The sequence below is a fragment of the Euleptes europaea genome, chromosome 17 (genome assembly GCF_029931775.1).
Source record: "Euleptes europaea isolate rEulEur1 chromosome 17, rEulEur1.hap1, whole genome shotgun sequence".
In the NCBI taxonomy this organism is placed as follows: domain Eukaryota; kingdom Metazoa; phylum Chordata; class Lepidosauria; order Squamata; family Sphaerodactylidae; genus Euleptes; species Euleptes europaea.
This window is the reverse complement of record NC_079328.1, coordinates 50284509-50297135: the sequence shown is the minus strand read 5'-3', so window position 1 is coordinate 50297135 and position 12627 is coordinate 50284509. Positions and strand designations below refer to the sequence as shown.

The 12627-nt window shown below is 49.9% G+C and overlaps 1 protein-coding gene across 2 annotated transcripts in view; it reads left to right on the top strand.

Annotated features, from left to right (window-relative positions):
• ANKRD11 (ankyrin repeat domain containing 11) overlaps window positions 1-12627 on the top strand; it is a 147197-nt gene that overhangs the window by 122705 nt on the left and 11865 nt on the right. The window contains exons 4-7 of one of the 2 annotated variants that reach the window (XM_056862883.1): window positions 8524-8694; window positions 9228-9431; window positions 10430-10572; window positions 11260-11407. In XM_056862883.1, coding sequence (XP_056718861.1) covers window positions 8524-8694; window positions 9228-9431; window positions 10430-10572; window positions 11260-11407 — 666 coding nt within the window. Of the gene's footprint in view, window positions 1-8523; window positions 8695-9224; window positions 9432-10429; window positions 10573-11259; window positions 11408-12627 lie in introns of both variants that reach the window. The other variant, XM_056862882.1, reaches the window with a different exon arrangement.

The window sequence follows — 12627 nt, the reverse complement described above, 5'->3', positions numbered from 1 at the left end:
ATTTCTTCACATTGGTTTTTTCATCGTTCTCTGTCTTTACATGCAAGCCGCTGGAACACTGCATTTAGACTTCTTATTTTATTTCTGTCACCTTTTGCTTCTCGTCTACCTTCAACAATTTTGAGAGTTTCATCAGTCATCCATTGTGGCTTTTCATTTCTCCCACCACACACACTGCAGTGTTCAACACACCACGTACTCCACTAATACAATCTAATGCAATTATAATAACAGTTCAATACACCTAAAAAGTCCCAACCTTTACTCTCCCACCCTCAATCAACCCTGCAATAATCCTACCCCAGGCCCTACTGATACTATTATTATCTATTATACTATTATTTCAAGGTATTAATGACTTGAAGACTCCATGTGCCAGTCAGCCCTGAGGGTGCCCCAGAGGCCAGAAGGCTGTTGCAGGTAGCTGGCGAAATGGAAACGAAGTCCCCTGCAAGGCAGGAAGTGGTACAGGCCTCCCTCCTCCCATGGCCACGGAGGGGGCCATTCACCCCCACGGCCATTCCCCCAAAGAGAGAGGGACGACAGGTGCTAGGCCCACAGGCCAGCTCCCCCATGCTGCTTAACAGCCAGACAAAGCTTCTGGTTGAGATTCACTAAACCCTTTAGGTGCAACACTCAGGGCTTTCCCCCATATCCCCTTAATTCTGGGAATACCATAGAAGTGCCAAATGAGCACCTGCAGTCAAGGACGGGCTGGACAAGGGAGAAAAAACAAGACGCTTAATCCAGGCAAGGCAGAGGTGCTCTACTGGCCTCTACTGTGAAGCCAACCACATTCCTTGATCTGTGCTCATCCTGGTTGGTTCAAGCTAGTGCAAGAGGGGTATGAGCTTCCCTGGAAGACATTATGAATCTGTTCCTGATTTCAGGGGTCTTCCAGGAATGCTCATGGAGGCAGTGGTGAAACCACTCTTAAAGAAACCATCATTGGATCCAGCCAACTACCACCCAATTTCAAATTTGTTGTTTCTGAGTAAGGTAGTTGAGAGAGAGGAGGCGGAGCAACTACAGGAGCTTCTGGAGGAAGCACCAGTTCTGGATCCATTTCAGTCCGGCTTCCAGCCTGGCCATGGGATGGAGACCATTCTGGTCACTCTCACAGATGCTCTCCGGAGGCAACAGGATCAAGGCACGTCAGTGCTGCTGGTTCTACCCGATCTCACAGCAGCATTTGAATTGGTCAGCCATGAGTTGTTGACCAACTGCCTTGCCAGCACCAGAGTACCCTTCAGTAGCTGTCTTCATTTCTCCAGGGCTGGGGACAGAAGGTGGCAATTGGGGAGAAGTTGTCCACACACCATCCTTTGGTGTATGATGTCCCACAAGGGGCAATCCTCTTCCCAGTGCTTTTAACATCGATATGCTTCCCTTTGCCCAGTTGGTCCAGAGTTTCAGGCTTGGGTGTCATCAATATGCAGATGACACCCAGCTTTATCTCTTGATGGGCGGCTGACCAGATTCTGGTCTGGGAAATCTGGCCAGGTGTCTGGAGGCTGTGGTGAAGTGGTTAAGGCAGAGTTGCATGAAATCGAACCAGTCAAAGTCAGAGGTCTTGTGGCTGAGTCAGCGGGATTTAGATGGGAGTTTCCATCTTCCCATTATTGATGGGGTTCAACTGGAGTCAGCTGACTCTATCAAGAGTTTGGGAGTGACTTTGAATGCCTCCTTGTCCCTGGAGGCCCAAGTCACACAAACTGCCAGGACAGCGTTTTTTCACCTGTATCAGGCTCGGCAGTTAGCCCCCAGCCTATCTTGGACTGACCTTGCCACAGTGATCCCTGCGACAGTCACCTCTAGGCTAGACTACTGTAACTTGTTCTACGTAGGACTGCCCTTGAGACTGATCTGGAAATTGCATCTGGTCCAGAATGCAGCAGTGCGGGTTCTGACTGGGACCCCTTGGTCAGCACACATTCAACCAGTGCTCCGCCAGTTGCACTGGTTCCAGATTTAATTCCAGATTAAGTTCAAGGTATTGGTGTTAACCTTCAAAGCCTTTAAAGGTCTGGGACCATTGTATCTACGAGACCACCTCTCCATATATACCCCTCAAAGAGTGTTACAATCTGTTGAGAAAAATCTACTTAGGGAAGGGGGCAGAAATTTAGCAGAAAGAGAGGGAAGGGAGCAGTAGAGGTGGGGGAATGCAGGGACTGCGGGGAGAGATAGTGATGGCCCACAGATCCCTGTGAGGTGTGCAGAGAGAAGAACCCTGGAGTGTAGAGACAAAGGAATGGTTTACAGAATGGGCTAGAGAGGGAAAGGTGTTTAGGCCAGGGAACCAAGAATAGAAAAGTTGAAAGAATTGCTCTTCCACCATTGATGTAAATAGTGCACCTCTTTCGATGAAAAGAGAGAAGTGGCCCTTGGTGATTTGAGTGGTGCATCCCTTGTAAGTGACCGAATAAGGACGCCAGGACCTTATCTTTAATGAACCTGCACCCACATTCTGATCTTGCTTGGGCTGTGCATGGGGCTTTCCAGGCAGGCTTCTGTCCAGGTAGGGCCCCAGCTGAGACCTGGCTAGCTTTTATAGCACAGCAGCATCTCTTGCCTTTAGACAATTATCTGCTTTGAAACCATTTCAGAGGGGAAAGTCCTTGGGTTCTACTGTGACTCCGATTGCATTAATGCCATGGCTGTCTTTGGGATAGCAACAGCAGGGGTTTTCCTTCTAGTAGAGCAAGATAAGGAGCCCCGTGGCGCAGAGTGGTAAGCTGCAGTACTGCAGTCCAAGCTCTGCTCACGACCTGAGTTCGATCTCGACGGAAGTTGGTTTCAGGTAGCCGGCTCAAGGTTGACTCAGCCTTCCATCCTTCCAAGGTTGATAAAATGAGTACCCAGCTTGCTGGGGGTAAAGGGAAGATGACTGGGGAAGGCACTGGCAAACCACCCTGTAAACAAAGTCTGCCTAGTAAACGTCGGGATGTGACGTCACCCCATTGGTCAGGAATGACCTGGTGCTTGCACAGAGGACCTTTACCTTTAGAGCAAGATACTTCCAGCCCTGCTTGCAGGGATGGAGCCCCTTGGATTTCTTGGGGAGGGGCTGTGGCTCAGTGGAAGAGCATCTGCTTGGCATGCAGAAGGTCCCAGATTCAGTCCCCAGCATCTCCAGTTGAAAGGATCAGGTAGTAGGTGATGTGAAAGACCTCTGCCTGAAACCCTGGAGAGCTGCTGCCAGTCAAAGTGAACAGTACTGATGGACCGATGGTCTGATTCACTATAAGGCAGCTCCACGTGTTCACGTGTTCTCATCTGTGACTATCCTAGTTACCTCCTGCTAACTGATGTGGAGCCCTGAGGTTTGGCAGGACGGAAGAGGCAAGGGAGCTTCCTTAGTTGAAAACAACATTTTTCCTGAATCTTAGATTTCAGAGTTGTGTTCTGACAAGTAGCGGTGATCAGTAAAATAATTACACTTCTCTTTATCTTGCAAAACGCAGGCTCCTAAGCAAGATTCTGTTTATTAGTATGCCAAAAAGATAAGATGCGTATTTAGTTCAGGACCTCCAAGGCAGTACCGTGCCCCTCATTTGGCACTGCCAAGTGCCTTGGATAACTCATCTGCCTGGTCTCACTATCTCCCTTAGTGAGTTCATGTGTTGCATTTGACACGTGTGCTTAACAGTGGGCCACTGCTTATGCTGGACTCAACCTTTTGGGGCCGGAGAGCAGTTGCATCCAATGCTTATGTCGCTCATCTTGTAAGCCATTTAAAACAGACTGGCACCAGTTCATCTGCTATGAGAGAGATGCAGCATTTGATGTGGCTTTCTTCCCTTGAGTGTGAAACCGTGTGCTCAGAGGACCCCTGGAGCTCCTCGACTGCTTTATTGCCTAAGGCTCTCCCAACATATTCTGGCTTTACTGGAGCATATTTGGGCTTGTCAGGACTAGGTTTCTGCCTGGCATGGAAAAAATATTACTAAGAAAATCTCTATGGAAAATGGGAGCATTGGCCAATAAAGCACGTGATGTGCACAGCAGCAGCTCCAACACTTTGCATGTACAGAATAAGGCGTGTCAACAAGTAGGATCTCTTGATTTAAAAAAAAAGTTATTTGCTTTATTTATTGTCTGCCTTTCTCACTCAGTCTCAAGACGGATTACGTGGCGTAAAACAAGGTGATCAGATAGCCTGAGATGTAATAAGCAGTGCAGTAGGACTAGTGTTACAAATATTAGAAACAGTGCAAAAAACCCGGACATGATACATCATAAAACAATGGCTTTAAAGCAAGATACTGCATACAGCAAATACGTAATACATAGTATACACAGTGGCAAAGGCTACAGACCTGTTCTCTTTGTAAAAGTGCCTTTCTGAATAATTCTGTTACATTAGTGCCCTGTTACCTTTATAAAAATGCCCTCCTGAGCAAGTCTCATATAGCTTGCAGAATGACTGAAGCGGGGGACCCTTCCTGGCGCCCTCAGGCATGCCATCCCACAAGGTGGGGGCCATAGCCGAGAATGCACGCATTGATCTTACCTGTTTGCTAGGATGGCACCGTCAGAAAGCTTTGGTCAGATGAGTGATGTTGTCATGGCATAACATAGCAGGGGAGGAGGTCCTGTAGATCTGAGGGTCCAAGACCATGAAGGGCTCCAGATGCCCTAACCAGTCATTTGAACTGAACCCGGTAACTAAAAGGTAACCAGTGGAGTGACTGCAGAAAGGATGCATACTCTGTCGGCTCCCAATACTAACTGAGACTTGGCATTCTGTACCAACTGAAACTTCCGCGGTCAACCTCAAGGGCAGACCCAGGAAGAGTAAGTTACAATAGTCTAGACTGAAAGCCACTACGGCATGGATCCAGGTGTCCAGATGAGCCATCACGGTAGGGGACCATCTTCTGGGCTAACTGAAGATGGAAGAAAGCATTTTTTGTAGCTGCATTACTTTGGCTTCTCCAACAATATTGACAGGGGCAGTAGAACCCCCCCCCGTGTTCTTAACCGAGTCAGCAAGGGTCTGTTGAACCCCCTTGAATGTGGGAAGGGCAGCGCCCTTCAAGACCTCAGCCTTCCCAACTAGCGTGACCTCTGTCTTGTCAGGATTCTGTTTCTCCATGTTCACCAGATTGCCATTTAACCACAGCAATCTGTCAGTGTATTTATGGGTTGGCCTGTGCAGTTCTTATTTGGAGGGATCACAATGAGAGTGCTAATGTCTGTGAATGCCCACCTCTGCCATTAAATAACTGTCTGACCCGGCAACCGTCAGTACATAAAAATATTTCCTCCCATTTTTTTTTTCAAAACAAGAGGTTACTGTTTTCTCCTTCCATAGGGCTTAACCAGGGGGCACTTCTGTGCATTCACTAAATAGAGTTCTTTCTTTTAAAAAAACAACAACTTCCATATGATAGAGTGGGGGCATTTTGCTGAGGCTGGCAATCTTTATGCCTCTGCAGACTCGAGTCCGGAGAGGAGTGTGCAGATCTTGGCCTTCTGCATCCCCTCCTATAGCAAGTCAGCACCTGAACAAGGGAGGAAGCTGAAAATGACCACATTAATTTTCAGGGGGCTTGGCAAAGATAATGATTCTGGCGAGGAGGAAATTAGAAAGCTGCTGAGGAGAAAATATGAATTCCAGCTCCTCCTTGAGCTTTGCACATTGGAGGGCTGGGGGTGTGTGGCTCAGGAGAGGAAATGGGGTAGCAAATCACTTTGTCAGATCTCGCTGTAGGGCTGTGGGGGAGGGGCAGCCTGCGTGCAGTGGGGGGAGGGCTGGTCTCAGCCGCTGATTCTGTCTCCAAGACATCTGCCGAGGACGACCGGCTCCTGGAAGGAAAAATCAAAATTGCCACCAGCTCTTCCATAGATTGGGGGAGACCTCTGGAACAGAAACTCGGGCCCGCAGGAAGAGCTGCCTTGCCTGGTGGGGGCTGGGGAGTGCTATTTATTTATTTTTGTTTTCGATTTCTAGCCCGCCCTCCTTGGCCAAAGCCAGGCTTAGGGCAGGTAACGACGCTTACCATATACCAGAATATAACTATAATTAAAAGATTTAAACAATAAAACGTTATAACGAGATTGTGCACCAATTCTGGGTTTTAATTATTTAAACAATTTCAATTGTACCTACTGAGGCAAGCGGCAGGCAGCCCCTTCAGATCTTCCCCAAAAAGTCAGACGTAACAAGAGGAAGGGAGTAGGGAGGCCAGCACGGATGACAGCTGCGCCTGCCCTCAGTCGTAGGCCTGGTGGAACAGCTCTGTTTTGCAGGCCCTGCGGAACTCTTTAAGATCCCGCAGGGCCCTGATGTCACCAGGAAGAGCATTTTACAAGGCCGGAGCCAGGACCGAAACAGCCCTGGCTCTCGTTGAGGACAGCCACACGCTCTTAGGGCCAAGGACCACCAGCAAATTATTATCAGCAGATTGTAGAGCTCTTCGAGGGGTGTACCAGGAAAGGCATTCCCAAAGATACCAGGGTCCCAGACCATGTAAGTCCTTAAAGGTCAAAGCCAACACCTTGAACCTGATCCTGTACTCCAGATGGAGCCAGCACAGTTGGCAGAGCACTAGCTGAATGTGTTCTCGAAGTGAGGCTCCTGCCAGGTCAGTCTCAGGGGCAGCCCTACGTAGAGCGAGTTACAGTAGTCCTGCCTAGAGGTGACTGTCGCAGGGCGGGAGAGACAGGGCACCAACTGCCGGGCCCAGCGGAGATGGAAAAAAGCCACCTCGACCACGGCTGCGACCTGGGCCTCCATGGATAAGGAGGCATCCAGGATCACATCCAGACTCTTGACTGCAGGTGTAGATGGTGGTGGCGAAGAGCCCGATTGAGTCGTCTGGGAGTGCCTGTTGCAGCCGCATTGTCCACGCTAAGCAGAAGAGTGGTGAAAGTGGGGGGAGGGCCCGCCCTTTGCCCCAGAATTCACAGCTAGGACCACGTTGTCCTTTGCTCTGGAACTGGAAGCAGGGCACCTGCTTTGTGTTTGGCTCACCTGTCTTCAGTGCAGCGGCTGTGTGTGCCGAATGGCAAATGTGTAACTAGGCAGTTTTCTTATCTTGATCGGCTGGTCTGGCCGGCTCTCGACCGCACCAGGGTTGTTTTTTAGCTCCTTGGGATTCGCCAGCAGACTATTGTAATGGCATAGCCTGGAAGGAGCTTTGGGAAGGCAGGACAAGAATGGAGATGTTGGCCCTCTCTGGGGCAAGGTAAAGAAGCTTTTTAGGTCTGTGCATTTTCCATGCACCAGTGGACCACAGCATAAAATGCATATCTGCAAACTTTGGTTCCTTCACAGCCCCCCCCAAAAGAGGAGAACCCTTTCCTACTTGAGGCGCGTGTATGTGCAGCATGTTCTTCCAAAGGCTGCCCTGTTGACTGTCCTGGACAATGAAAACAGCAGGTGTGCAAGTTCCTTTCTGCCCAGCCACAGGTTCTTTGGAAAGGTCCTCATCAGCCACAGAAAGTAGCACAAGGGACTGATTAGACCAGGCCTCAACAGCTCAGGGGATTCCTCCCACAGAGAGCTCCATGCTGCTTCTCTTGTTCCTCTTTTAAAACCCTATACCTGTATTTATTCATTTGGGTGTTGATACCTTGCTTCCCCACCCCCACCACCAACAGGAACCCAGAGCGGCTAATGTCATTGATCTCCCCTCCTCCATTTTATTTATTACAACGACTCTGTGAGGTAGGTTAGGTGGAGAGAGTGACTGTTCCAGAGTCATCCAGTGAGCTTCTGTGGTAGAGTGGGAATGAGCCTGGGTGTCTCAGATCCTAACGCAGTGCTCGTTCCAAAAATTATGGTTCTTCCCCACTGGACTGGGAGTGCAAGAGACAACATATTTATCCATCTGTCCCTTTTTCTACACTCTTCCAAGGAACTTAGGGCAGAAGACATTCTTCTCCCCTCCTCAATTTTATCCTCCACAACAACTTTGTGAGGGTAGGTTAGGGTGAAAAGGAGACTGGCCCAAGTTCATACACTGAGTTTCATGCTAGAGTAGGGATTTGAACCTGGGTCTTCCCAGTCTTAGTCCAGTATTCTAATCATTGCCCCACACTGGTTCCACACAGCAAAGCCCAAATGTGGCTGGAGATTTACACCATAGCATAATTGAGCACGTTGTTTAATCTGGGCTTGTTCCATCCCTTTAGATTTAAGTCCAAGCAGAATGTAGCCTGAAAAAAAAGAGTTTACTCCCCAAAGTGCTGTGTCACCTACAAATTAACCCAAACCAGAAAAGATGAGATGGGCTGTCTGCCTTTGCACTTCTTCATGCTATGAGGAGCCCCCATATACTGAAGTTGACAGATGTTCCATCCAGAAGCTCTGCTTGCAGGGTCTTAGACAAGGGTCTCTTTGGTGCTTCAAGGCTGGCTGTCTCAAGAACAAAGCTTCCAACAGTTTTCTGCTCTCTGGAAGATTAACCCTTTGCAGAGGAAGCTATGATTAGCAAAGGTCTTAAAAATGAATGAATTTCAGTGGTACAAATTGTTTTTCTGTCTCCCTCCCCCATCTGTCCCGTTCAACAGAAAAGCAGGGTCCTGAACGGAAAAGAATTAAAAAGGAGCCTGCAGCACGGAAGCCAAGCCTTCTCTTCGGGATGGGCCTTTCAGGAATCCGTGCAGGTTACCCACTATCCGAGCGGCAGCAGGTCGCCCTTCTTATGCAGATGACAGCGGAAGAGTCTGCAAACAGCCCCGGTACGGACAGGCTTTTTGGCGCCGTGTGGTTATTTATGCCTTGTGGGTTCCTTGAAGGGTTTTGTGGGTGCTGCCTCTCAGGGATCTCAGAAACATCCCGTGAGGTGCCTCATGCCAAGCTCCGTGGCCTCTCTGTGGCCTCTTGGCAGCCCCCCCTTGAGTTTTGCATGGCTGTCGGTGAAGAGTGAAGTTGAGCTTGCGTGGTCTCCCTGGACTGGCGAACCTGCAGCTCCTGTGAAGGGAGACTTTGCTTCCTCCCTTGCGTCTTGGGCGCTCCCCTCCTTCAGAGAAACCACAGCTGCTTTCCCCAGCCTTTGCTTAATCACAGCCTTCCATTAATGTCTCCATTGTGTGTGCAAAGGCATTCCTCTGCCTTGGAAGATTAACGCCCCCCTCCCCCACGCAGCCATTGCCTCAGCTTGATGGCAGGATTGAAATCTAGGGCAACAGCTCCCTCTAAAGGCTTGGGGGGTGGCTTTGGGCTGAGCTCCTCCCTCACCCGTGTTTTCTTCTTCCGTCTCTTCCACCAGCAGTAGATACAACACCAAAGCATCCCTCTCAGTCCACAGTTTGTCAGAAGGGAACTCCTAACTCTGCCTCCAAAACCAAAGATAAAGTAAACAAGAGAAATGAACGGGGAGAGACTCGGTTGCACAGGGCAGCTATCCGAGGAGACGCCCGACGCATCAAGGAACTCATCATTGAGGGCGCAGATGTCAACGTGAAAGACTTTGCAGGTAGTTACTTGGGTTGGGAAGGAGAAAAGAGCAAAGGGTTCAATACGTAAAGGAAATATTATTGGCTAGTTGAGTTTCCCCGCTGGAACTGGGACTGAGCAAGAAACAATGATGTTCCCAATACTTGTTTTTCCATCAGACCCCAGTATGTTCCCAAGGATTCTCCTATGTGTAGAACATGCTGCGTTAGCTGGGTGCTACTGATCATCTTAGTATTGCATTCAGAAGGAGCAGTAGAGTGAAGAAGACAGGTTGTGGACAGGTTCAGTCTGGAGCACCAGTGTAGCAAACCGTTGTATGTACCTAGCACTGGTTCCCAGTTCAAGTGTGGCTCTTCCCCACTGGACCGGGGGTGCAAGAGACAACATATTTACCCATCTGCCCTGTGCTGTCTCAAGTGATTTCCTTTCGGGAACTCCAAGCATGGCTCCCTCAAAGGGACTGCCCAAAGGCCAGCTTGCCTTTCCAACGTGATTGCATCCTTTCTTTATGTTGTTCCTGGAGCTTTGCCTGAGATGAGCGCTTTCTGTTTTTGTGCCACAGCATTCCCTGCCTCCAGGGCCACTCAGCCCTCAGTAATGCAAGCAGTCTTCTCAGGTGGCTTCTTTGTCTGTGTCTCACCAACTCAGGTTCAGTTGGGATGGCAATTCTGAACAGCTGCATGCTGGCTACATTCCAGCAGGTGCGTTCCTCTCCGGAAAAGATGAGGAGAGACAAATCTGTAGCTCAAATTGGGGTGGGTGGGTTCCGCTTTCTCAGTTGGCTAAACATCTGTTCTTTACTTATTTGAAGTGAGGAGCTAGAGTATATATATTGCATAGTCAGGCAAAATACCAAGCAAGCACCTGTTGTCTTGTGCAAACGAAGGCCGGGCAGTGGATCTGTAGTGCAGCCTCAGTGTTGGCAGCCAGCATCATCCATTGAGGCGTCATCATGACACGGTTTCTGATTGAAATAGGCCATCCCTATCATGTGTCTGTCTGTGTCCCCATTGGCAGGCTGGACGGCTTTGCACGAGGCATGCAACCGGGGTTATTACGATGTTGCAAAACAGTTGCTCGCTGCAGGGGCCGAGGTGAACACCAAGGGCTTGGACGATGATACTCCGCTGCACGACGCGGCCAGCAACGGGCACTACAAGGTCAGTTCTTGAATCAGCGGCTCTTAAGTTGTCTCAAACTGCCTTTCCCCAGATTTCGGCCTGTTAGACCATCTCCTGTCCCTGGCCACTAAAGGACCCTTTGTAAGCTCTCCTGGTTATTTCCCTCCAGCCATTAGCTGGGGACTGTCCTGCTTGCTCTTCATTCCACATACAAAGAACCTGCTGAGATTAACTTGACAGCCCAACTGTTGTGTAAGCCAGTGTCTTGTTGCCTTCTTGATATGTGCCGTGGTGCCCTTATCTTCAGGTGTCTGAAATGTAGCTGCCCTGTTTGATCCTTGAAAGCAAGAGAGAAAAGGGGGGTAAGGCAAAGGTGTCTGCAGAAGGATAAGGAGCTCTCCCGGGATCTGGAGTCGCATCAGTGGTCCATGCTTGGCCTAAGCTGGCTGGTGGCGGCCATTCCGGATCGCCGGCAGACTTCTTTCTCTTCCCTGCTGTTTGACCCTCTCTCTGTGTGGATGTATTTGGATCCTTATACTGGCAATGCCTGTTTTCTCTCACTGGTTCATACAGACTCTGCTTGTGGGCCATATTCCACTTAGCCACCTGACCACTGTCTGGCGGTGAAATGGTCTGTCAGCCTTTAGGGGACTGTTTCGCTTTCTCTGATACAGGATATAAGCATCTATTTCTGATGCAGTTTACCGAGACTTTATTTTCATATAGGTGGTGAAATTGTTGTTACATTATGGAGGAAATCCTCATCAGCTTAACAGGAGAGGAGAGACGCCATTAAAAGTAGCGAATTCCCCCACCATGGTGAACCTGCTGCTTGGGAAGGCCACGTATCCTTCTAGTGAAGAGAGTTCCACAGGTAAGGCTGTGGTGTGAAGGACCCAGCATAGGTGTGGCTCAGACAAGGGTGTCTCTAGAAAGGGCAGCCTCTCCAAAGAGCCGCCGTTGGGGCCAATCCGACAAGTCGCGTCTAATTAACCAAAATCCAAAGGGCATGCACTCGCTCATGCCACTGCCTAGATGCATTCCCCCCAGACGGAGGGGTCTTTGTCACCGGTCCACGAATACGCAAAGAATACACCTGCAAGCATCTGCGTGGCACGTGTTGTGCTCCTGACCCCTCCTCCCTGCCAGGACCTTTCCTGATGCCCTCAGCCCCTTGACTTTTGCATTTATGCCCCCTTACTATGTGCTTGCAAGAGCCTATCGTCGGAGGTCAGCACCTGAACGAGTGCTCCAGAAAAGGCTCCAGGGGTGCTGCACAGTTGTTGGTCCTAGAGGTGACCGGGCAGAAGGCGAATGGGATGGCATGCTGAGTGCTTTGCCCTGAGGCGGTCCCCGTGTCAGGGCTTTGCTCACACCACTGTAAGTGACCTTGAGCGGCTGGTTATTTTCCCTCCCCCACTTTTTCTCAGCACCTCACCTCTGCTGGAGGCATATCCACCAGCTAAACATGGAAAACGTGGAGCGGGAGGTACTTCCCCACTGACTGCGGGAGGTACTTCCCCACTGACTGCATTGAATTGTGCAGTGTGCGGAAGTGGCACAGCCATCGCGTACAGACCAGAGCACAGTAGAAATGGGGGAAGGAACTTGCTTGTTCTCCTGCCCCTGCCCCATAGTGTGCCACTGAGGCACTCCCCTAGCCATCAGCTGCACTGTTTGCTGCCCTTGTTCACTTACCAGCATCGCCACCTGGTAACTTCATACTGCATTGTACAGGTAGGTTTGTGCCCAATATAGATGGCATTGTGGTAAAAACAGTCTCTTAGCCAGGAACGGTGAAAAAAGGTGGGTGGGCACTGCACTCTCTCTTATTAGGCTGCTGGCTGAGAGATGTGGTTGCATTGCCTGTAGAGCAGGAAAGATGATCAGAGGCCGGAGAAGGGAGTTGAGGGAGATTAAATCCAAGGACAAGATGCTTAGAAGCTTTCACCAGGTGACAGAGTCAGTGCAGAGGAGGGGATGACTGGTTAAGAGCTGTGGCGTCCTGGTGGAAGTCCCACCTTTGCCTTCCATTCTGTGAGTAATCTGAGACAAGCCCCTGTGCTCTCTCGGCCCTCTCACCCGAGATGCAGG